Here is a 22229-nt window from a genome sequence, read left to right on the forward strand (position 1 = left end):
ATGGCAAATCATGGAGTGATGCTCTCTTGGAATACATTCAGCCTCCAGCAGTTTGTGACCCAAGAGGTTTCTAGAGCAGGTGATTTCATATATAATAGCTGTAGATGGCTAAATTCATGGAAGAAGACTTCAGTTTCTTTTTTGGCCAGTGTGAACTTTTTGCATTCATGACATGAATAGAGCAGCTCTTTTTTCCTTTTCAATTTGCCACCTCCTTGTTTGACTTGATTCTGTCATAGTACCAGAAGCGGGGATCATGGACAAACTTCTCTATTACTTGTGTTATAGATTTTCTCAGAAACCTCAGAAACCTGATCAATTTTTAATTTCATCATGAAGAGTCCTAGTGCATTGTTTCACCTATAGGAGCCATTCCAGAATGTTACTTCTTGTTATCAGCCTTTTTTTGAACTGCCCTGCCCTTTGGGTTCTGTTATATCTTTTTTTTTTCTTTTTTCTTTTTTTTTCCTTTTTTTTGAGAACAAGGGACAAGAGCAGTACAGCATGTTCAAGATACAGTTGTCTTGTGGATGCATACAGTGGCATGTTAATGGTTTTCTATATTCTCAATTTCATTATTTTTCGTTATAAGTAATACTTAGCATTTGATTGATTCTTGACTGCTTCTGAACACTGAGCCAGTTTTCTGTGGAAAAGAGATGGCCAGATGTAATCTAACTCAGATTTGAAGAATGTCAGCAACTGTTGCATTGTTTCACACTCATGTTTGTGCATTCCAGGCCTTTTATTATTTTATTTTGGTCTTTTGGGCGCTATGGTGGTAATGACAGGTCAAATAAAGTGGTGAGCAGGCCATCTTCTGGAAGAACTAACTTCCCTTTACATCTCAACAGCAGATTTTGTGCCATAACATAGTTAAGAGGTTAATTGTTTTTTAAGCTGACCAGACTTATTCTCAGTCATTGCACTGGTAGTGTCATGATTGAAATGAATACTGTCATCTCAGCATCTCCTCTTCAGGTTGCATTGACCATTACTGGTTGATGTGTCAAGGGATTTGCTTGTTTTCACTGCTCTTCTGTCCAAGATATGGTGAAGCCTTTCTGTTGCTCTGCTCAGTGTTCTGCTTAACCAAAATAATACACATCTAACTTTCCTATTTAGCTGAGAGTTAGACCTGCAGTTCAGGGTTATGTTACTTGAATGGATTTACACACAGATTTTTGGGAAACTTTTGTGATCTGTAGCAGATGTCATTTCTGGCCTTTAAAGCCCCTTTTTGTCAAGAAAGAAAGATGCTTTGTAGTAACCCTTAGGCAAAGTAGCAAAGGCAAAATATTTTGATCTGTCTTGGAACAGTGATACCGGCCTCCTTTACAAGTTCCCTTGTTCTGGAGCGGATTTCATGTAGGGCACGTGAACTTTAAGACCTCCGAAAGAGATCTTTGTTCACAAACACTATTTTTAGGTTTGTCTATTACTATGTTTATCTTCCTATTATAAATAAATAGATCCAACCAAGCTAACATTTACGTTTCTGCTTTTTATGAATACTTGAAGTACCTATAGTAGTTGTTCTCTTTGGAATCATAAAATAGGCAGTGTCTGAAACTGTAAGTTGTCAGTAATAAGGAATTAATTCCCTTCTCACAAAGAGAGTTTATAAAAATGCTTTACTTCGAAAGGCCAGTGTAAGAGGGAAAACTGGATCTTGCACAGACAGTTGTTAAACAAGCCCTGTTGCACTTAAGCGAAGAAGGGAAGTGAATCTGCAGCCTCAGGGAAGCAACTAATGCTAGAAAAGCTTGATTTTTGTTGTTTTCTTTGTTTTGGTAAATAAATGTCAACTTAAGTGTTATGTCGAGGATGCTTGTGATGAAGTAAAACAGTTTGGGATCTTAGTTCTTGTAGAATTGATAGCACTTTAATCATGTGCTTCATGATGTTTCAGTGCAATGACTGCTCTATTTTAATATTCATTCGGGATTGGGGCATTTCTGGTTGGGGTTTCCCCAGGTTTTCTGTACATCTTTATTGCTGAAAATAAGGAATGTTTCGGGAATATGCTTCTGCATTTCCAAATCAAGGTAGTACCTGTCTGGTTAGGGTTTTGGCAGTTTTTTTTCCAAACTTGCCCTTAGGCTGATAAACCACTGATACTGTTTCTTGCATTTCATGTCTAGAAGAGGAGGACCTATTAGGTATATGTAACAGCACAACCTGCATGGAAACCTCTTGTACCTCCTTTTACGCCTGGGGGATTAATTTTGAAGATCTAATCTCAAAGGCAAAGTAGTACCTGGACTATGTCAAATTACTAGTTAACTAATAGAGAGCCCCTTTATGCCAAATCAGTATTTCAGCCTAGACAGATTATTTCAGGAATGTTCTTGTTGCAAAAAAGTGTAGAGGTAACTATCTGCCTTGATGAGAAAACAATGTTCTGTAAATCTAGTTGCCTGTTGGCAGTATTATCTGGGTTTTCAATTTCTCTATTTTCTGCCAAGATATTAGATTCGGAACATCTACCCATGCTACCTTGGATGTTTGTGCACTACCAAGAGGAGGATATCTGTTAAAAAGTGTTTTAGGAAAACTCTTTCCTACCGAACTCTGTAAGGACGTAGGATAAGGGTACGGCCCTGATACAGATTCTGATTTTGCAAGTATGTGAAACCATTGTATATGCAGATAACAAAATACATATGAATATGGCATTCTGAAAATCTGTAGGTACTCTGATATGATTTAACTTTCATTCTGTTATCCTATGTGAAATTCATATGGAAATTATTCAGAAATAACTGTTTCCCTTGACAAACTTCCTCATGGCTCTACAAGTCATGCTTTTCCAGACTTGTGCAGCATCTATTGTCTACACTGTCTTAAAACCCAGATATCACATCAAAAGTTTAAACTTTTGAGGGTGAGTGAAGGTTAGAGAAGTTGGATATAGGCAAAAATCTTTTTCTAATACTTAGTATAAAAGAAGGTTTCATTCATTCTGATCAAGCCTTATGTAGTTTAAATACCTATTTCTGAAACATGGAACCTTTCAATAATAAGCCAATAACTTACAATTTAGGAGGTCATCTAAATGTAAATGCAGAGATTCAGTAAAGCAGCTGAAAGAAACTGTTTTTCACATTTTTAAGAAAGATTGAGAGTTGGGAAGTGTTCCAGAACTTGCATCTTACTGAATCAATCTGTGAATGATTTAATCTGTTTCTCTTCAACTCTTTACTCTGAAAAAAGGGTTGTGTCCTAGTTACTAAAATACCATGTTAAGTTTATCTCTAAAATACTTGCTCATATAGTGTTTGTGTAAAGGAAGATTGCTGATTTGGATAGACAGATTTGTTTTTAAATGTAAAAGCATCTGAAAAAAAATTACCATCTGCTGGAGACTTGCTAATGAGGCAACCAAAGCCAGAAAAAAGAATTCACATGTAACCAGGAGGTTAGTGGTTGATTTGAAACACAAATTTGAGCTTTTATCTTCTTTTAAAATCCATAATCTACATTATGAATCTCTGTCTAAACTGAAACAGGTCTTTACTTTTTTCTGCTTGCTTTCCTTCCTGGAGGGGAGGGTCCTGCATGTTGATACTCAACATGCTGTCCACAAACTGCTTTAGATGAGTTTGTGGAAAGAAATGGAGGAAACAAACCTATTGTCACAAGATAAACCTATTTGGTTTCAAAGAGCCTCAGCCAGCACAGAAATTTGGAAGATTTTAGTTAAATCTCTGGCTTGGTATAAAACAATCGGAAATCTGAAAAACTAACAAAAAAGCCCCCAGTATAGTTTGTTCAATTTTTGCTCTAATCTGGACTTTCCAAGTCCTCTTCCCCTTCAGTCTTTACCTCACTGCACAATATAAGGTGTGTTTTATGAGGATGTTGCAGATTAAATTGTGCAGAGGTGATGCAATGGCCTTTTGAGGGCTTCAGTCTTTGGATGCTCTACTGAAGCGTGTCTTTCTGTTTTACTGAAGATGGAACACAAAACTTTGCCAGCTCCTTGCTTCTTCATGTTTCCTCATCCTTCTCCATTTCGTAGTAATAATTCAGTGCTTTCTCTTAATTTTCATGTGAGGGTCTGCTTTAGTCTTCTGCCTGAAACATTTTCTCTGTAGGCAGTGGTTTGCTGAATATGTAATTACACAGCACTCTTCCACTAGATGATAAACAGAATATCATAAGGCAAAGTGGAAAAACTTACTTTTAATCTTAATACATTCAGTTATTTGTGGTTTACTATCTAATTGTACTTCCCCACATCCCAGAAGGTGAGAGTTGTTTGAATAAACATAGGATCTCTAAGGACTTGTCCTTCTGGGATAAACAAATTTACTATAACCTGTGAATTATAATCTTAGGGGAAAAAAACAAACAAACAAAACCACTAAGGCAGTTATGTTTGTGAGGATACTGTATTTCTATAAACAGAATCATTTAGAATGAGCACTGGCCACTTCTTAACAGAAGATGCTCCGGCAGGGGGATTGGACTAGATGATCTTCGGAGGTCCCTTCCAATCCCCAACATTCTGTGATTCTGTGATTTGAAGCAATAGTGTATATTGAGGGTTTTGCATAGATTTTAATCAGCTGTAGTTGTAATTTTTGTTTTTGAAGTGATCTGACTCTGAGATTTTTTTTGTCCTTAGTCACAGAGGGAGAAGCCATTTCTCTGTCCTGAATGAGAGGGCATCAGTCTTTGAGAGCACAGCTGCATCCCTCCGTTCCTTTGCCTGAATTCTGAATGGTGATTTGGTTTTTGTCAAATTAAATTCCTGAATTTTTCAGGAAGCAAAAGCTTTCCTAAGAACGTAACTGTGATGGTGGTTTTTCAAGGAAGAAACACGTGGAATTGTTGTCCTATTCCATACTTTCTTTGCTTGCTTATAGTGTCCTTAGTCAGTGGTGAATTCAAGTGTCAGAACAACATTACAAAAATAATCTTTTATGTTCAGCTGCTCCCTTTTTTGCTAGACAAACCTACAGCTTCTGCTGAACCTCTGAAAGGAATGGAGTTCGTTCTACGACTTCCTTAGTTTGCTGTCTTGATAGAGAGGCAAGAGAAGACAAAACATTCTTATTTTTATTACGTAACTCCGTGATAGAAAATATGAGTATTAGGGGATGAAACACAGCACAAGTAGATAGCAGGACCAGAAAAACAGGTGGTTTTGGTCAGCAAGCAATGTTATCTTTTCCATAGTAAAGAAATACGTTTGACTGTCTAAGTTTGTGTGTTCTAACTTTGATTCAAAGTACATTTGAATTGTATATATTCTGTTTAGGGACCTCTATGATTTTGTTTTAGTTTCTTTGTAATGCCAGTAGATTGTTTTTCATTGTGGAGTGCAAGCAGACCTCCAGCAGTCTGTGTTTGTAGCGTGGCCTTCTATTATAGTGCAGTCCAGTGGAAGTTCTTTGATACAGAATGGAACTGAATTGAAAATGAAAACAGAAAGGGAGATATCCGATATCTGCAAGTTGTTCAGTATGTAATTCCCCATTATGTTACACAGAGGAGAACATTTACTGTCTTCACTTGTCTTAACTGTTCTCTTTCCTTTCTTTGTCCAATATTAAATTCTGGTGGTGTATTCTTCACCAAGTCTCAACATTGTTCTTTGTCTAATCCCTTTTTGACAATTTATAGCTAGGTGAAGTTTTTTTTAATTATTTCTATAGCTTTCAAAGTTTGTATAGTGAAATATAGCTTTTTGATGGTTAAGATAATTTGCAATAATTTTGAGGGATTGTAATTCCTTGCACATGTATGCACATGTGTGTATATACACAAAATAGATAATGATGTTAGTATCTCTACCACTGATCAGTTTTAAAGGGATAAAGTTATCTCAGGCTGACACCACTTAGTAAGCCTTCTAGGCGTTTTTTTCTTTTTAAATTACCTTTATTTACTCAACACTCATCATGGTGTTTTCATAACAGTCTCTAAACAAACCTAAAGCTGTCAGTACAGTAAATACACTTCCCTTAAATGCATTTTTCTTTGGTTGAGATAGTTTTAAGCTTTAAAATTACCCGTCACTCATGGTGTGTTCTTGTCTCCTCATAATCATTAGTCAGATCAGAACTAAATGGAGGCTGATTGGATTCTTTTGATCAGATGTAGGCAAAGCTAATTAAATACTAATGTTTTCTGTGGCCAAGCCACTTCTTTGGGCTGGTAGAATGCTGATGGCAGTGTCATAAACTCTTATCAACCTGCCTGTCACTCATTGCTTATGAAAGTGCTGAGAGAAGTGACAAATAAATCTGTGAAATGTTAAGGGAAGAGGAAAGGCATGTTAAATTTTCTTTTCTTCTTTGATCCTTCTCAGCCTGTTGCAGCTGCTGGCCCAGATGAGGTTCTAAGGATGCTGGTACTCTTCAAGGCATAATTTCTCACAGAAACACTCATTTGCACTGAGGAAATTACTCCATTCCACACTCTGCACCCACCTGGACAAAATAATCTTAAAATAGACCTAAGTGCCTTTCAGAGCAAGTCTTTCATTACACACTGGTCTGTGTGGGAGTCATCACCTCCTCACCCAAGCTTTGACTGTCCATTTACGTAACTTCTCTGCAGTCTAGTGTTTGAAAGGGGGGAAAAAACCCAACAGGAATTCATTCCTAAAGTAGAAAATAAATGTGATAACAAGCTGTTTCCTTCTTCTGTTTAGCTTAACTGATTTAAATTTTGGAGGGAAGGCAGTTGAGGTAGTAGCTGTCTCAGAGGCTGCAAAGCTTGCCTATAACGAAGGAGAGAGAAAGGAGATTCTGCAACTAAATGTGTATGTGTTTGCTTCTGTCAAAAGCACAGTAACAGGTGAGGGGAGTGGGCACATGCAGAGCAGTCCAGCAGTGACTCCAAGCAAAGTCTGTTCTGTGCTCCTCTGCAGCACAGAAAGCCCAACAGGCTTTACTTCGACATTTATGTGCAGGAGATCTAATTAGAAATTAGAACAATTTAAAGAAATAAGAAGTCATCAAAAAGACACAAAGAGAAGAAAATTGAGGGGACAGTGTTATAAAATATTTGATTTTTTGTGAGCTTCCCTTGCTTTACAGTTGTGCTCTAAACCAAGAGTCTCCCATCTTAATTTGCTTGCTTAAGTATTATCACAGAAAGAATTGATCAGCTCTTGCAGGAGGAGGTATTACCTGTCTCCTGCTGTGTTCACACAGACCACCCACTGCACTTCCAGTCCTGCCTCTCCATCCTTCATGGGTGCATAGTCAGATGCCCTGTTCAGTCTGACTACATATTGTTGGGAATCAAAATTTGCCCAAACAACAATTCCTATTTTCTGCTGGAGGAAAAAAACCTGCAAGACAAATGGCTTTTTCTGTGCCACTTTGTAACTTGAATGGTGATTTCCTATTCTTAAAAATTGCAGAGAGTAAAAGTGTCTCATAAGGAAGCTTCAGCTTTCATCCTATGAGAACATAGATGTCATCAGGGGACTGGGTGGCAGATTTGTTTAGAAATGCTCTCTTTATCCCATCAATAATTTAAAAAACCCAACACAGATACTGAAGTAAAATCTGTGCATATGACTGCCTTCCAGTATCTAGCATTTTCTGATGTTTTTAAACAATTTAAATACTTAAAATTTAATGCTTTGCTGGTGGTTTGCAAAAAAAAATGGTTTTGAGAGGAAGTATTGAAGAGACTGTTGAGTCCTACAGCTGCTTGTCTCAGATACCTATTAAATAAATCAGAGTAATTCCCAGAATGAGAAAAACAAATTTAACCAGAATGATGTGGGAAAGTAAGGTGGAAGTGAGTGAGTTCATGGTGATATTTTCTATAGGATTTTAAATAACCTCATATGAGAGCTCTTAAAAAATTATTTCTATAAAATTCTGTGCTGTAATTTGCCATTCTTTTAAAGTATACACATTTTATCAATAAAATGAAACATAAATACAGAAGGTGGTGTATAGATAAACCTTGCAGGTTTTATCAGTGTGTCATTTTCAATTTTTTCATCATGATCCAGTATAGTAAAAGAATTCTGGGCATTTTTAAAATCTGTGAAGTGTTTGTAGATATATTGAAATGTGATATTGATCCCTGTACTGCCACCCTTTTTAGATTATGCTGCAATAAGAAGCATTGCTAGATCCTTTTCATTATTCTAGCCAGCTCCTTCTCAGACTGTAGTCATAAATCTTTGCAGCTTAGTTGCACTTTCTGTAAAATACAGGGACTCATAAATTAAAAATGAGGTCCAGAATCCTGAGTAACTTTTACATTTCTGAAAAGTTAACTCACTGAAAAATATTTTCATCCCACCTATTTAGTTTAAATGCTGAACTCGGTTTGTGTGTGTTAGGATTAGTGTTTTTCAGGTTGTGTTCTCAGCGTATATATTTCTTAATTTTTAGCTTTCAAGCTTAACTTTTCATGTCATGTTTAACTGCTAGAAGGAGCATTTGATTTTTCACATCTGCTTGGAATCTTTTAGGTCTATTGAGAGTGCTGGACTTGAGGCAGGCTCAGCGGGAGGGGTTTTCTGACAGCCTTACAGAATCCTTCGAGAGCCAAAAACCTTGAGACATGGGGACATAGCTCTCGCTGGAGGCACATGAACCAAGTCTGAATTCATCAGAAATATTGAATCACTGGATGAGTAACTGTCCCTAACAATCAGATGACATAGTATCATGTGTGTTTACCAGGCATAGCTTTAAAAGCTTTGAGGAAAGGATTTTCTGAGTACATTAAGCTTGAGGGTTTTTGATTGAATGTGCCTCTGTGAGTTGCCAAAAAAATCCCTATGCTATTGCAGCATGTCAAAGATTTTTGCTGTTTATACTCAGAAAATAATGTATAATTAGTTATGGTAGTATCCAGATTTAAAAATCCGTACAAGGTAACCTGATCTACTCTGATTCATCATAATGCTTCAAATACTTGTTTCCCCATTCTAGGTTCCTGATTTCCTTAGGTGTTCTTTCTTTCTCTTGCCACTTTAACTGAAACATTCTTCTGCTCTAGCTCTAACATTAAGTCCACTGAAAGCCTGAAGCTCCAGTCTGCCTTCTGTATGTTGAGCTGGTACTATGCAAGGTGAATGATATAACATGTTGCACATAAATTTGGTACTAGAAAAATGAAAAAGCAAATTAAAGATAAATTTTTGTTTGTTTGTTTGTTTGTTTGTTTTTAACAGATCTCTGTAATGAGACACATTCTGTGCTTTCTTACATCCAGAGCTAGTACTTACCTAGATAAAGGCATTCATTGTTTTTATCAAATAGAACAGATGAAGCCAAAAAGACAAAATGTAACTAATACCATGAAATGGTTTTAGTTGGTGAATAGATGTCTGTGTTGCTGAACTTTGTTATGATGCAGGAAAGATGCGTGTCTGTTATAGGGGAACACAAAACTGCCTTGTAGTTAAATCTATCCCTTGAAGTGGAAATAGTTCTGTAACTGTTTTCCAATAATTAAAAAAGCTTTGTGTCATCAGCTGAGCACTCACAAACTTTTACTGCTAGAACTGAAACAGCAGAAAAAAACCCCAAAAAACTTACCAAAGGGTGTGGGGAAGGGTTCATGTCAGATTCCTGTATGTAAAAAGACAGCTGAAAGATGCAGAGTTTGGGTTTTTAAACTGTTAATTTATGTAGTTTCTTTTCAGACATAAATACAGTATTTCAGTCTATTCTAGTTTGGAATATTTTATTTATATTTTTTTAAATCTAAGAACACATTTATGTGTATAGGGCTTAACTTGATGAATAATACTCCGTGTAGAGGGAGGTTGGCTCTTCCACATCTACGTCCAGTGCTCAATATGTTTGAAATTAAAGTAAGCCTTCTTGATGGTCTCTCACCAGTTATTTGAAAAGATAAAGGCAAACCACAGCTTGCTTGCTGATATTTCTAACTAAAACCAAAAACATAAATCAAACTTGGATTTTTTTTTGCTGTGAGAGAACAAAAATTATGACTTGAAGTTTTATTACACATGAAATATAATTATTGTTTGTTAGCAAACATGATGGCTCTTTATTCTGGTGAACTGTCTCTTATTTCTGTCCTTCCATTACCACTCTGTGTTTTTACATATAATGAGAATGTTTAAACAGAACAAGAACTGTAGTTTGTTGTTTATTTTTGTGTGCTATTTAGTAATCCTAGTGCATGTCTGAAGAAATATGGTGATAGGTTTGGGTTTTTTTTTCTTTTTTTGTCTTTTAAGGCTCCTGCTAAGAGAGATCCAACTCAAAGTACCGTCAAAGAAGACAAAGTGCATCTGTTGAAGTATAATATAGGCGATCTAGTGTGGTCAAAAGTGTCTGGTTTTCCATGGTGGCCATGTATGGTTTCTGCTGATCCCGTTCTCCATTCTTACACTAAACTAAAAGGTATGTCAGTGATGCTACAAATATGCGGATTTTTTCAGGTATACAAAACCACTGTTTTGGGAAAATGCTGTTCTTCATTTTATCTGTTCAGTTGTATCAGTAATTGAATCAGCTCCTTGTTGACAAGAGGAATGTTAAAATCATGTACACTATTCTTGAGGATATAGCAAATGGATCTCTTTTCCCACTGTCTTTTAAACTCTGAACATTCTCTGAAAGATATCAAAATTGTGATCTGTGAAACTGTATGGAGTCTTATTAAAAAATTATCTGATGGTACTTTCCATTGTTTTTATGGAAATATTTGGAGAAATGATATGGGCTAAAAATTTTATTGAAAGCTCATGGGAATTAAATAGTCCTGATGATTATGCTTTACTAAAAGCAATCCGTAATCCAGGCAGCTAAATTTTATGTGATTCATAAAATCAGTACTGTTATCTACAGACTACATAAGTTGATTCATCCTGATGATTATGCTTTACTAAAAGCATCCGTAATCCAGGCAGCTAAATTTTCTGTGATTCATAAAATCAATACTGTTATCTACAGACTACATAAGTTGATTCTAAATGGAGGGGCTACCATGTGTTAATGAAATTTTTGAGTCGAGATCTGTATGATTTCTTAATCTCATTTGCTGCTTTATTCTCTGTTCTGGTACTTGAAACTTTTGAGGCTTCTCTATGCTGATTGTAGAATGATAAAGTAATATAGGTTGGAAAGGACGTCTACAAGTCACGTGGTCTCCAAGTTAGAGCAGGTTGCTCAGGGCCTTGTCCAGTCAAGTATTGAATGTCTTCAAGGATGGAGACTTTACAGCCTTTCTGGGCAACTTGTTCCAGTGACTGGCTGGTAGCTCAGCCTTTCCTGTGTCCTTTGTCATTAAGTCTCCTGCCCCAGTGAGCATTCCTTAGCTTTCCTTTTGCTACTGTTGTATTTGCAGAAAATCTTCTTGCTGCACATTGCATCCCTCGCTAGCTTTAACCCCAGCTGAATGATGTAAACTATTTTTTACTATGTTTATGCCAAACTATACTGAAAATTTAGAAAACCTGAAAATGAAATCCAGAAAACTTGCAGATTAAGGAGAAGAGCAAGAAGTTAACAGGAATATCAAACCAAAGTAGGGGCACATAACTTTGTTTTGATATTTATGCTTCTAAGTACTTTAATATATTTTATTAGATCAAGCAAAAGTATCAGCTTCTGATTTTATGAACAGAGTAGGGCATTTACTTGTCACTAGAGATTGCAATAGCTTTCAACTATGTATTGTCAAGTCTAGGAAAGGAGTGGTTTTGTTTTTATGTAGTTTTCAAGGGTTACATTGGGAACTTGGAAAATGAACTAGAATATACATATAGAACTTGCATTGGAATTAGAAATTTCCAGTGTGGAGGGACTATAAACATCTAGGATTGGAGATCAGAATAATCTTGACACTTTGGAGGTGTAGTCTGAAAAAAAAATGCAGTTAAGTAGGAGTAAGTGTTGGGTTTTAACAGTAGTAGCTGATCAAGCTGGGAAATAAATGGAAAACTTAATTTTCACAGAGTTGTAATAAAAATTGACGTTTTCTCTGCAGAAAGACCGAAGTCACACTTACATAAATTAATAGTGCTGCTTATAAAAGGCATGAAGTAGATCTTTTGCTTTTCCAGTGGTAGTGTGGCCTCACCAGAAGTACTTTGTTCTTTTCTTCCTATTTGGGTCATCTCATTTTGAGACCAAACAGAGAAGGTTCTGAGTACAGCATAAACAGAAATCTAGGAGTCTACCTGCAGGGGCAGACAGAAGGAACTGGGGCTGATTAGTCTGACAAGGAGGAGCTGAAGGAGAACCCAGTAACTGGCCTTAAATAACTTAAATTACATGCAAAGACGAAAAGGCATGAGCTCTTCTTGTTCTGGGAAGGAGAGCTTAGTAGCAATGAATATTTAGACTACATATTAAGAGGAACTTGGAATGGATAAAGATAGTGAAGCATTGGGGTGGATTGCCTGGAAAAATGGTGGGATCTCATTCATAGGAGATTTTTAAGAACAACTTGAATGAGTGTCTCTAGGATTATAGCTAGACTCAATGTTGGTAGTAAACTAAATGGCTTCTTGAAAACCCTTTCAAGCATTCATATAATTGCTAGAATGTTTATTATAGACTCCTCAGACAATTTTTTCTTGTAGCAGTCCCTGTGGTTTTAGTCTTTGGTTTATTAGGTTGGTTGTGAGATAAAGAGCTGGATTTTGAGAGAAATAAAGCTGTTTATTTGTTCCTAACTGAATTACTCTGCTTCTTGAAAGGAGCAAGGTTTATGTTTCATTATCAAGAATCTCTAGTAGCTTTTATAAGAAGCTATGGAAATAGATCTAGCAAAAACCAGTGTCATATGTCTGAATGCAGACTGTGGAGTACTAACAGAAGGAAGAACCCACGTACTTTGAGATGTTAACTTCCATCTCTCTGAAATAATATGGATGATGCTAATTTCTGATACTTGCTCTGGAGTTGTTGGGGCCTGCCTTTTTCCTTCAGGAGTTTTGACTAGGTCTGGGCAGCCATCATAACTAGTAAATGCACACTGATGTGTGTATTGTTATCAGTACTTGTTTCCAGTCTTGTATTATCTTCCACCTACTATTTACTATTGAGGCACTATCAAAAGTCTCCTGATCCAAACAGAATAGTTCTTTTATCTGGGGGGTTGTAGAAATACTCAGCTAGGTCTCTGTGTTTCTCATTTCTAGGATTAGGATTAACAGTGTTTATAAACAACCTGGATTTCTGGATGCTAATACTTGATCTCGTCATTCCAGCTGATTAGGCTTGAGAAAACTTCCTAACTTTCAACTTGCAGGATGTACACTTTCATGTAAGGAGTCCCATACTGAGTCAGACTAAAGCTCCATCGTATTCAATATCCTGTGAGTGACTGTGGTCAACCACAGAAACTAAGATACAGAAAAAAACAAGGAATAATGGTGGGTCCCCAGAACACTCTCCCAAGCCTTCAATAACTAGTGGTTCCAAGATTCTGTGAGCCAAAAATTATGTCTCTGTCTATAACAACTCTTAATGAATTCTGTTATGTTATCCAGGAGCATTAATATGAATTCAGCCCACAGAAGATATCTGAAAATTCACAAATAGATTCAGAGATTCTAGTGGGAGGCACTATTATTTAGAGTCCTTAATGAGACAGTTACAGCTGTCCAGCATTATATTGTAAAAGGAATAGAGTGTCTCTTCTTGGAACTGGGCTATTGGCTGCTCAGAGTCAGATCTTTACAGGTGGTTGTGAATGTAGTCTGTGCCATCCCTCTATCTGGAGTTAGGGCATCCTGGTAAAATAATAAAAAAAACCCACCTATCCTTTATTTCATTGTAGACAGATTAAGTCATTGGAGCTCAGTAGTCCCTAGTTAAGCAACATTTTCTTCATGAGGACAAAATAATTACTGAGCGAGTGAATTGCTCCTGCCTGTGCTTTATTGGAACATGTATTAGACTACTGGATTGAAAAGAAAGTTCTTTCTAAGTCTGGAAACCCCAGTAATAATAGTGCATGAGGCAATCAGCTAGATGTATTTGCCCATTAACACAGAAGATATGCAGTGTATGAATAACCTGGCAAAATCTAGGCCTCGTTTGAAGAAGACCTAGTTTGAAGACATCTGTAATGGAGAACTGAGACTGTTATTTGTTCTAACTGGGTAGACATCCTTACTTGACTTCCTCTTCCTCCCAGACTACATGTTAGATGTTCTAATGTGATGGCACCTTGAAGAACATAGTAGGGGAGTGTGGTGGTTTGACCCACAGTAGGACCATGCGGTCCTGCACTGACTCCCCCCACCCGGTGAGATGGGATGGGAGTCACAACAGAAGGGCATAGATTAGGATGAGGACAGGGACAGATCACTCACCAGTTATGGTCACGGGCAAAACAGACTCAACTTGGGGAAGAAAAATCAATTTAAGTCATTGCCATTTCATCTAAGTAATGCATCTTTATTACACCTTCCCCGCACCCCTCCCTCCTTCCTGGGCTCAAATCACTTTGCTCCTAATTACTCTACCTTCTCCCCCGCAGTGGCACAGGGGACAGGGAATGGGGGTTCAGTCAGTTCACCTCTGCTGCTCTTCCTGGCATGGAAGTCCAGGAATAAGATGTTCCAGAGCTTCCCATGGAGTCATGGACCTCTTTGGGCTCAGCTCCTGGCTCCGGCATGGGGACATCCACAGGCTGCAGACAGACCTTGGGTCCAGCACCCATCCTCACCCCTGCTCTGGCATTGATCAACTCTCAGGGTCTCAATTCCATCACACTTGCCCTCAGGCTCAGCTTTTCTGCTCCAGCATGGAGTCCTCCATGGCCTACACATGGGGATCTGCTCCTTTTCAGGACAGTCCTTCCCCTCACAAATATGGATTCGCAGAGATGTTTCTCCAGTGCTCATTGCTCAGCCTGGGCTGAGGGGTTACGCCTTGGAGCCAGGGGAGCTTTGAAGCTTATCACAAGGTGGCCCCTTCCTCTACTACCAAAAATGGCCCCACACACAGACACAAACCCAAGACAGGGGGGTAACTGATCCCTTTCTAGGACTGAATTTACAGACACAAAAGTCATTATAGTTAAAACCTCTTCTATCTTTAAATGAGACCCTAATTTGAACACTTAAACAACAAATCTGTGAGTTTTAGTGAAGGAGATGCTAGAGGATGTCTTAAATCTGATTCTCTTACCTCTGCCTTTTAGAAGTTTGTTGTTAACTATGAACTCTGGTGAATTTTGGAGGTGTTGTCTCCTCCCTTCACTGTAGAATAGCTGAGAACTTTAGGAGGGGAAGGTTGTATTCCTGTATCTTACTACAGTGAGACAGTGTTCCTCTTTACAGTCTTAAAAGAATGAATGTTTCTTGTCTAGGTTTCAGAATTGTTTTCTTATTTTCCTGCTTTCCCTTCTCTCCCTTCTACCCCCCAAATCTTTTTTATTTCTTGCTTCGATTCCTTAAAAGCTTGGTTAAGATGAAGTTGTGATTGCAAGTGTTAAAACTAGGTAAAAGTAGATGTTTCTCTTCAAGAATATTAAAAGATAAAGTTTAGGTGAATCAGAGATGAATGCACAGGCTATCCAAGCTTTGGAAACTTTTTCAAATGCAGCATTTCTGAAACACTCGTGCCTACATATAACTTAATATACGTGGAAAGCACTGACAGATGATTGTAACGAGTTAATTTAGCAAAGCATGTTCTTGTTTGGAATTAAACTATTAGGCTTTTGTGTAAAATTTCATAGATGATAGCTCAGAGACTTTCAAGCTGGTTAAGTGGGTTTTTGAAAGGTTAACCAGTTTTACTGTGCTTTTGTCTTTTGTAACTATAGCAGCTTATAAAAGACTTCCAAGTCTGAAAGTGCAGAGAACAACCTAAGTTGTATCTTAAATAGATTCATTTTTATTTTTCAGGACAGAAAAAGAGTTTTCGTCAATATCATGTTCAGTTTTTTGGAGATGCCCCAGAGCGAGCCTGGATATTTGAAAAGAGCCTTGTGCCCTTCAAAGAAAAAGACCAGTTTGAACAATTATGCCAGGAGAGTGCAAAACAAGCCCTCACTAAAGCAGAGAAAATAAAGGTAAGAGGCTACCAAATGAGACAAGATTTTCAGCTTTTTATTTTACTGTTACAGATATGTATGGATATAAATAGATACTTTAGAAAGCTTTAAAGATAGCTTGTCTTACAAAGGCTTGTAGTCTTGTATTTCACTTACATATGCAAAGGATGGGATGATTTACACTATTTCTCACTTACTAAAAATCAGTACCCTTCTGCTTTGCCGTTGATTCATGCATGGTATCAGTACTATCAAATACAATTCCATTTGAATGTCTGAATTATCATTATACATTACACTTAGTCTCTTGGAATAGTTTTGTGTTAATGTTGGCATTTTGAAATCAAAGGTGGGCAAACTTCTCACACTGTCATCTTACCTTGCAGATGTTAAAGCCTGTTCCAGGGAAGCTGCGGCCGCAGTGGGAGATGGGTGTTAAGCAAGCAAGTGAAGCAGTAGGCATGACAGTGGAAGAACGGAAGGCCAAGTACACCTTCATCTATGTTAGGGACAGACCTCATCTTAATCCTCGAGTGGCAAAGGAAGTTGGTATTGCTGTGGAACCGTTAGAGGAGATGGATGAGTCATCTTACTCGAACGAAGAAACCACTGAAAATCTGAAATCAATGAGGGAGTCTGGCATTCCTAACAAGAGGAGGAGAAGGACATCAAAATTGTCTGCCACTGATGATATGCAAGAAAGCAGTCAGTTGGGGACTAAGAATACTACTCCTCAAAAGTCATCTGAACAGGCAGAATCCAAAAGAGGGATAGGCTCCCCTCTCAACAGAAAGAAAACTGCAGCATCTACTCCACGAAGCAGAAAGGGCGATGCAGTATCTCAGTTTCTGGTTTTTTGTCAGAAGCACAGAGATGAGGTTAGTCTCTTTTAGCTGTTATTGTCATTGATTCCTCTTCTTATTTCTGTACTTAAAAGAAACTTCTTTAGTTGACAAAAAGTAGTTGTTACTGTAGAATCCATAATACCTGTGGGCTTGACAAGGTGTGCCTGCGTCAAATTTTAGTCTAGACAGAAACAGAGAAAGAAAGAAAGAGAGAGAGAGAGAGAGAGAGAAATGTAGATGAGCAATATAAACAAGTTAGTGATAATACCATTGAACTTCAAGCATGTCTTGTTAGTATCTTCCTGCATAATCTAATAGTCCTTTGTATTAGCCATATTTTTTTAAATGTATCTAAAATATAGTAGATACGTGTACATATGCTCAGGCAAATATAAGAAAGGTTGTGCTGTTTATGGCAATGTACTTGTAGTTAGCTTGTACATTTTTTCTGAAGATGTGGCCCAATTCCTTTGGTGTGTTCCCTTGTCTTTGAACTCCTCAAAATATTTACCTATCTAGAATCTTTTACTGAGCTTCAAAAGAAGCTAGTTACCAAATCTTGTGAAAATCACTGTCAGTGTGCAGTCTGCTGGGACAGAAGCTAGGTCGTCTTGGAGAGGATTACAATCCAAAACAAGGTACAATAAATAAATACCTTAATATCAACACTTCTTGGGAAGACTGTTAAAGTATAAAGGCAGTACTGGTGTTCTAGCTCATTACTTTAAAATCATGACCATTATTTTTCCTCCGTACAAGCCTCTGCTCCATTTGCAGTACAGTTCCGTGCACTGAAAGAAGCACGAGTTGTCCTATTTCCTTGTAGTTGTACTATTCCGTAATATCCACAGAAGAACCAGAAAATTAGTGGTGACTTTGTCACAGTCTTTAGCTACTGAACAGTTGACTTTGTTGTAAGATACTTGTTTTAGAAAGCGTTAATAGATATAAACTTTATAAAGCAACATTGAAAAAAACCAGATTCTGTTGTATGGAAGTCAATTAGTTGTGGTTCAACTTAGGATCTTTTTAGGTCATTGCAACTTAAGGTGATATTAAGAATGAAAATGAACACAGTGTTACATATACCTTTTAGTGGCTTTGGTTAAATTGAGAAAAGCATTGGCAGTTCAGTTCACTGGCTTCAGAAAGGAAAGGGTTTTGTAGCCAGATGATTAAATACAGATTTTCACATATTCCTTATGAAAAGCTGTATGGGTAAATCATCTGTCTCATGTTTGAGAGACCCGAGTTCTATTTCCAGTTCTTCTATAAGCAACATTATGTCTTGTGTAGTGGCCAGGGGGAATTTCCTTGGCCTTTAATGTAGGCAGCAAGAAGTCTTGTGCAATATTGAGAGACATGATGATACTACTCTGGAAGAAATGAGATTATTATGACTGATTTTATGGACTCTTAACCAAACATATCTTACCACAGAATGGACATGCTGAGTCTCTGATGTTATGTTTCTATTTTCTGTGCCAGTTATCAAGCTTCGTTCCCTACTATGGTTATACTGTAATTCTAAAATTATTAGATGGAAAATATTACAACTATTACAGTATTTGGCAGTGAGGAATTGCTTTGTCTTCAGTGTCATTTGTGAAACTGAAAAATTTGCATAAACTTGAAAATCACAGTGATGATAGTGGCTGATGTTGCACAAAGGTTCGAGTAGAAGGAAGTAAGTTTCAGTTACATATAGAGAGGACATCCTACCATTCTGCCTGGAATACCTTTGAATAAGAGCAGTCATGAAAATCCAAATCCACCTGATTGTGTGCCCCATTCTAAAAGGTACAGAAGCACTTCTGCCTGTAACTGCAGATAACAGTCCCTCTAACTGATCAGTAGGACCTGTCTTTCTCTGGATTCAAAGTTAACTGGCAAAGTGAGGGAATACCATTTTAGATATTCATGTTTCTTGCACAGAACCTGTTACCTGAGTTTCATTAACACTTCCAGCCTGTCACGTCGCTTTTAAAATGGCAGTTTTGTGCCTTTGGTGGAAGGTAGAGATTGTATTTGGAGTTTACTCTTCTGTTAGGCTTATCTGGTTCAACTTGCATGGTTTGCTTTCCATCACAGAGTTTGTTCTGTTGCTGTTGTAGATGTTCTCATGCTTTAGTAGTAGTGATAATGACTGAAAAACAGATCTGGTTTTGAGCTACTTGTGTTGGTGGCATCTGAGAGTTTAGTGTTTGGCTACTTTAGTATTTGAATATAGAAACTTAGAAGAAAGGAAAATGATGGATCCAGAAGAGGCTCCCTGGCTCCTAGGCTTGGGTAGGGGTAGGAGTGAATAGAAAGGAATGACTCAAGACTTCTTTTTTGGGGCCTATAATAGAGGGGTGGACTCAAGACTTCTTTTTTGGGGCCTATAATAATCACAAGATCTTTTGAAAGTAGAGCTGTTTCTGCTGTGTCTTGCTTGGAGTCCAGCTTTGTATGGTAGTAGGATTCATATATCAGTTTGGTTTTATTAATGACTTTTTCATTACTTTTTCTGGGGATAGGAGGGTGATGAATAGTTGAAATTTTTAGAAATAAATTATGGCTGCTGGAAGACTGGATGAAATGCTGGAAAAAGAAGGCAAACTGCTGCCAAAAATGAAGCTGGTGAAGGATCTGGAGAACAAGTCTTATGAGCGGCTGAGGGAACTGGGATTGTTTAGTCTGGAGAAAAGGAGGCTGAGTGGAAACCTTATTGCTCTCTACAACTACCTGAAAGGAGGTTGTAGCGAGGTGGGTGTTGGTCTCTCAAGTAACTTGTTGATAGGATGAGAAGAAACAGCCTCAAGTTGTGCCAGGGGAGTTTTAGATTGGATATTGGGAAAAATTTCTTTACTGAAAGAGTGCTCAAGCATTGGAACAGGCTTTCCAGGGAAGTGGTGCAGTCACCATCCCTGGAAGTGTTCAAAAATCATGTAGACAGGGCACATCAGGACATGGTGGTGTTGGGTTGTCAGTTGGACTTGATGACCTTGGAGGTCTTTTCCAACCTTTATGATTCTATGAAAATGTTTTTAATTATTGAAGAGGCGTGCTTCCCTGAGGGAGGAGGCATTGAAAGCTTGGAACACTTCCATGGTTGTAGTGATGCATTAAGTATTTTGTGCTGTTACGAAAGGAGTAAAGATATATTTTGTACCATTGTCATTCTTGTGCACTTCCTCTGTGAAATAAAACCACAGTAAATCCTTGGTCTGACTTGAGATAAAGGAATTGTTCAGTGAGAGGCAGATAGCTATACTGTTTATGTTAACTCATTGATTTGGGCCTTGATCCTGCTTTGAGGTAAATTAAGAAATAATTTCACTAGTCGGGTTTGCAGTTGAAGATTTCTGTATGCGTAAGGAGCTGTTGAACATCAGGACAAAGAAGAGCGAAAGCAGTACGCTTTGCTTGGATGGGCTAGGACGTGTCTGGTCTCATTACCATGTTTTCCACACTTATAGTGATATTAATTCCCAGATCCAATAAAAGATCTTACATGTGTTCCGTAGCATAGTTAGACTTAGAATAAGTACCTGGGAGAAGTGCATGACTTTGGTGTACATCAAGCTACCCGGTACGTCATTTCCAGTATGTATGCCAGGATTGAGCATTACAGTGTGAAGACTGGAGAAGACTGCTGGGCATTTTCCTTGGAGGCCTCCTTTGCAACCATTAAGAGCCATGAGTGTCTTTTGCTTGTCATTTCACAGCACTCGTAGTCAGCTCAAAGTTGGTTTTATTTGTATTTTGTTGGGACTGGAGGTGATGTTGAACTGTATCTCATTTGTACAAACAAAGTTAAAGAGCTCTGTGCCCTAGCTGGGCACAGTGCACTGTACGCTTAGCGGCAACGGGCAAAACTGATGCTTGTTTCTTTTCCTAAAGAAGTTAGATTTGTGGGAGGGGTATCTTGTGGGTCTATCTATATTCTCCCACCTCAATAACTTTTGTTGGATTTTCATCAAACTTTGAGGCCTCCAAACGTAGTTTTGTTCTCCAAGCTTTATGGAGATGGGTTGTGCCAGGTAGAAGCAAGAGAACTCTTAGTAGTCTTCTAGGGGAAAAAATACAGCATGAATTTCCCTGCTAGGCACTGCATAATCCCGATGGAAGGAAGGTACTACAACTATTCTAAGCCCTGGAGAAGCTTCAGTCACTCTTGTCTCTTGTTTGGCAACAGGAAATGCAATTTTAAGACACTAAGTTCTAAGAAATTAGGTTTCGTTATTTCCACTCATCACAGAGAATTTGTATTTCTGTTCTCTTGAATGGTGTTACTGTTTGAACACTTGGCTTTCTTGGCCTAGATTTATTTTGCTCCATGATTTTGGGGTATTGGTTGCATCACTCTGGTCATAGGATTTTGGAGAATGCTGGATAATGAAATGAGAAGAACTGTTTTTAAAGCTACTGTTTCATTTCTGTAGATTGTACAATCTGAGAGCTTTCTGATTTATATGATTAATCAAATCTGATTTTCCTTCAGTAGAATTATGGGAATACTGAAGGGGTTTTGGAGGATTTTTTTCTTTGTTTTTAATAGTGGATTTTCTGTTCGTGTTGAATAAACTTCTAGAAACTGTCTTAAATTCCATGTCGATGGCTATTATGTGTCGTGCTCATATTATTAAGAAAAGATGCACAGCTTTTTGAGTTTCTAATATTCATATACGTAGTATAAAATGATGAATTAATACAAGAATACATTGCATCAGATCCTAGCTTGAGTAAATCTCTCTGCTGAGATAAGTGTAATGAGTTCAATGTTTAATGAGTTTTCCTGTGAACTGATGGATGTCTTTGTAGGCAAACATATAGTCCAATATTGCTTGTCTGTCTTTTGTGATATATAGGTTTAAACTTCATCAAGAAATAGTACAACTTTTTTTTAATGACCACAAGACAAGATTTACACGTACTCCATTTTTTTTGAACATTAAAAGACAAATAGATACTTCCAAAATGATTCTTAATGCTTCTGAATATGCTAAGAGATTTGCTGTTGGCGATGGAGAGAGAGAAGTAGTTATTCAAAGAAAAACTGGATACAGAAGGTTTTAATCTAGTTCTGTCTACAGCAGAAATATTAAGATAACTTGTTTGTATCCAGTTTTCCAAAGCGATAGAAGTATGTACACCATTCTTTTCGGTGGTCACCTGTTTTTTTAATACAACCCTATTTCTGCATGTATAGGTGGTTGCTGAACATCCAGATGCTTCAAGTGAGGAGATTGAAGAATTGCTCGAATCGCAGTGGAACATGCTTAGTGAAAAACAGAAAGCTCGCTATAACACAAAGTTTGCCATAGTGACCTCTCCCAAATCTGAAGAAGACTCTGGTAAACGTAAAACTGTGCTAGTGTACTCTAACTAAATTTGATATACATAGTGGTGTTA

General features: G+C 37.7%; 1 protein-coding gene across 1 annotated transcript in view; it reads left to right on the top strand.

Moving 5' to 3' along the window:
* Nucleotides 1-22229, top strand: part of LOC104528628 (histone-lysine N-methyltransferase NSD2-like) — a 35848-nt gene that overhangs the window by 5566 nt on the left and 8053 nt on the right. Inside the window, exons 2-5 of the mRNA XM_010172685.2 lie at nucleotides 10205-10370; nucleotides 15839-16005; nucleotides 16374-16865; nucleotides 22027-22171. Coding sequence (XP_010170987.1) covers nucleotides 10205-10370; nucleotides 15839-16005; nucleotides 16374-16865; nucleotides 22027-22171 — 970 coding nt within the window. The remainder of the gene's footprint in view (nucleotides 1-10204; nucleotides 10371-15838; nucleotides 16006-16373; nucleotides 16866-22026; nucleotides 22172-22229) is intronic.

Source organism: Antrostomus carolinensis, unplaced genomic scaffold (genome assembly GCF_000700745.2).
Source record: "Antrostomus carolinensis isolate BGI_N321 unplaced genomic scaffold, ASM70074v2 scaffold19577, whole genome shotgun sequence".
Classification (NCBI taxonomy): domain Eukaryota; kingdom Metazoa; phylum Chordata; class Aves; order Caprimulgiformes; family Caprimulgidae; genus Antrostomus; species Antrostomus carolinensis.